This window comes from Trachymyrmex cornetzi, unplaced genomic scaffold, assembly GCF_001594075.2.
Source record: "Trachymyrmex cornetzi isolate Tcor2-1 unplaced genomic scaffold, Tcor1.1 scaffold761, whole genome shotgun sequence".
NCBI lineage: Eukaryota > Metazoa > Arthropoda > Insecta > Hymenoptera > Formicidae > Trachymyrmex > Trachymyrmex cornetzi.
Genome location: NW_017300094.1, coordinates 551 through 4,341, shown reverse-complemented (window position 1 = coordinate 4,341; position 3,791 = coordinate 551). Strand labels below are relative to the sequence as shown.

The 3,791-nt window shown below is 32.4% G+C and overlaps 1 protein-coding gene across 1 annotated transcript; it reads right to left on the bottom strand.

The window, feature by feature from the left end:
- Positions 1-2,017: 2,017 nt before the first annotated feature.
- LOC108768201 (baculoviral IAP repeat-containing protein 2) lies at positions 2,018-3,756 on the bottom strand. Its single transcript, XM_018518557.1, has 6 exons — positions 3,622-3,756; positions 3,371-3,463; positions 3,037-3,183; positions 2,630-2,725; positions 2,407-2,487; positions 2,018-2,304 (listed from the first exon to the last, which is right to left on the bottom strand). The coding sequence occupies exons 1-6, from the start codon at positions 3,626-3,628 to the stop codon at positions 2,018-2,020; spliced, it is 711 nt and encodes a 236-aa protein (XP_018374059.1). The 5' UTR covers positions 3,629-3,756.
- Positions 3,757-3,791: the final 35 nt, after the last annotated feature.

Genomic DNA, 3,791 nt, shown 5'->3' with positions numbered 1-3,791 from the left:
TCCATCAGAATCCTGTTTTCTGATTGGTTGCAGAGCGTCGTACGACGCAAATCGGATGCAGTGTGAATCCAGCACATGGTGGAAGAATTAACATGATAGGCCTGTTCTTTTTGGCTGAACTTTTGCACCAGTTCATCTTTCTTCCTCTTCTTTCCTCCTGGAGAGAAACGATGCAAAAGTTCAGCCAAAAAGAACAGACCAAGTGTGTGCAGTTCACAAGCGTCTCTCTCAAATGATAGTTAATTATCCTTCTCACATTCGACTATGATTTGTTGATTTCTACGCCTATTCTTTAATCCACTACTGCTACTGCCCATTGTAGACGACGCATTACTTTGACTTTAAACGAGGCTTAAAACTCTCTCTGTCTCGTTTTAAAGCAAAAGAGAGACAGAGACAAAGAGAGTTTTAAGCCTTGCTTAAAGTCAAAGTACTTCTATTGATCAATAAAATATTCCATTGGAAATAGCAGTTTGCGTGGACGAGATTCATTTAAAGGCATTGCAATGTCGAATAAGATTGAGATATACTGCATAAAAATGTAGAAAAAAATTACGGTATATATAAACAAAAACTGGAATGACCAAAATATCATTATATATAGCCTAAGTATTTTATTCAATTATATAACATTACTTGCTTATAAATAAATTCTAAAGCAGGGTTGACACAAATTTTTTTTTAATTGCAAAGAGAGAATAGCATAGTAGCTCGGGGAGGAATATAATTGAAATATATCATGTTACTGAGATATTAAGTGAAAATGCTCCCACGTGCATTAAACTGCACATTGTATCCCCGGCGATACGCAATAATTTACAAAAATGCAAACTGTAGAACGATAAAATAAACTAAGCACTAATTAATACGAGAAATAATCTTATATTAGTCTATATTAGATTCTCTAATATTACTGAAAAGACAAGAATGTGTTCTAATACATATAATTTGGTAGTCTTTCATTTCTAATATCCTACAAATTGTTGTATTTGTAGATTTTAATAATAACAAGATGCTCAATATTTAAAAAATTAAAATGCAATCTATTATGTGATATTAATTTTATGACCTTATATCTTCTCATTTTTTTCCTTAAGTAAAAGCTATTTTCTAAACATTTAACTGCAGTTTAGTGGCCATATACATATATTTATGTTCAAAAGATATATTATAATAATAACTTTTAATGCCACGCATTCGGCTTGTGCGCACTGTCTCAGTGCGTTAAGATTGTCATATTCGGTAAATGAAAAGTGAGCCAGTGTAGTATCACCGACGAGGTATTATTAAAGACTGTCATCCTGGACAAATTTTCGGCGGTATAAAAAGGGCCCCAAGGGCCCGGAGGTAATTCAAGAACGCTGATATTACCGATAATTGATATAAATTTGCTATTATTAACAAATATTTTGCTCATGCATTATTAAATTCATGATTTTTTATTACATAAATGTCCCATAAATAAATATACATATTTGTAAAGCTGTAATATTCTATATATTGCAAAAAAATCACAATTTTTTCTCTGCAATTATCATCTTTATCGATAATCAAACTTTGATGATAACACTGAAATCTCAATTTTAAAGAAAAATCGAGTATTATTGAGTTATATAAATGTATAAACACATCTACTAAACTAATAAATCATAAAATTAGTACAATATTATCAATTTTTAACTCTTCATCACTTCAATATTCACAAGGACGCGAACTCCCGTAAGGATGTCGGTCTTTAATAGTATCTCGTCGGTGGTAGTACTGAATTTATATTCGGACCAACCGAATGAACTGAACGAGTTCAAGAAATTGCACTGACGTCTCTGACAGTACAATTTGGCATAGCACTAAAGTGGTTCTACACTCGTACGATGTCAGAGCAGCAACTAGAGCGGAGTCAGTGCATGTGTACCGAATTCGCCATTAGTAAAAACATTTTAAATCCCAATTAAGTTAACGATAGCTTTTTAATAATAATTTATAAAAATTAAAATTCAATTTCTTAAAGAAAATTGTGTTACGTGATAATGGCGCGAATACAACTGTTGTATTCGACACGACATAACGGACAGTTGTCGTCCTCCAATCTTTCCTTGCAATCGGTGCAGATACATAAATGCCCACATGGCACAAACATATGAGTGGCATTTGCGATCAAACAGGTACAACACGAACCATTTGTGCGTCTATCTAACGTGGATATCGGATTCGACGGAGTAGGATGATAAGGTACATCATTCCGTTGGTCTTCATATAGACCCAGAGTACCGAAATCGTCTTCCGGGATATCATAAATATGGTTATCTGCCAACATAACAAAATAATTTTATTACTAATTGATGATATTATAAGAGTATATAAAATTATAATGATTAAATATAAAATGTACATATAATACATTCATACCATCGTCTATGATTTGAATTGTCTCGTTTCTATTAGATTCCACGCTTGTGTTCTCTATTATATTATTTTCTTCTTGACTTTCTGAAACGATGATAAACCACAATGAATCACCAACAGGCGAGAAATTTGACATATCTATTACAATAGAAACTATCATATGTTATATCAATGTTCGTCTGTCGCTATAAGAGAATTAAAATATGTATATACAATAATATAATACCTTCGTCTAAAATTTCAATGATCTCGTTTCCAATAGATTCCGTGTTTGCTAGTGGCTCCTCTGTCCTTTGGGTTTCTTCCTCCGTATTTGCAGTCCCTGAAATAATGGTAAAACGCAATTAATACACAATAGGTTAAAGAAATCAATCTATTACAATGGAAATTTTATCATGTGACATACGATGTATATCGTATAACACATATAATAGCTATAATACACTTTTCATGTGTAAAATGAGTATTACATACGAAAAGTGTATTATATCTACACGTTTTTTGCAAATCTATACACGTATTAAAAGGGACTACAATAAAATGTGTTAAAATAACACACTTGTTTTTACAATGTATATAAACACATTCAATAATACAGGTGCATCAGCGATGAATTATAAACGTGTTTCTCACCATTTACTTGTTGAATTCGATTTGTTGAATTCAATCTTGCAAGTCTACCGCGCCGTCCACGATATCTGCGAGGCCTGCCGTGCCTCCTCCACTCTCTATTACCTTGTTCAGTAATTTGAAAAGGTGGGCGAATATCGTCAGATATAGCTATTAAAATAATAAATACATAAAATGATAAATATACACGCGCGTGTATATATATTATATAAATATGTAACGTAATCATCTCCAGATATATAAAAAATACGTTGAAGAAAATAAAAAAATTATATGACTTTATAATTATCAATAATATTCATGATATACGAATAAAATATATGTACATATAATATACCTTCATTTATGCTCTCATTCGCCACGTTTCCAGTAGATTCTACGTTTGCGATTGGCTCCTCCGTTCTTTCGTTTTCTTCAGCATTCGGAGTTACTGTAATAATGATGATTCGCAAATATATCATCCTACAGAAATGACATTATGTCTATTAAAATGGAAATCTTATCATATTATATGTTCAGTTTCATAAATACACTAAATAAGAAATACGTATCAGCGATTAATGATTAAAAATATGTTATTTCTCTCACATTCCATTTCTGGAGTTGGATTTAATCTTGTTGCAAGTCTACCGCGTCGTCCGCGACGTCTAGATGGTCTACCGCGACCTCTCCTCCCTCTAATTGGGAGGCCGTCATTTTGATGCAGTGTACGAACGTCTTCGGAGGGAGCTGTAAAATATATATATATATATATATAT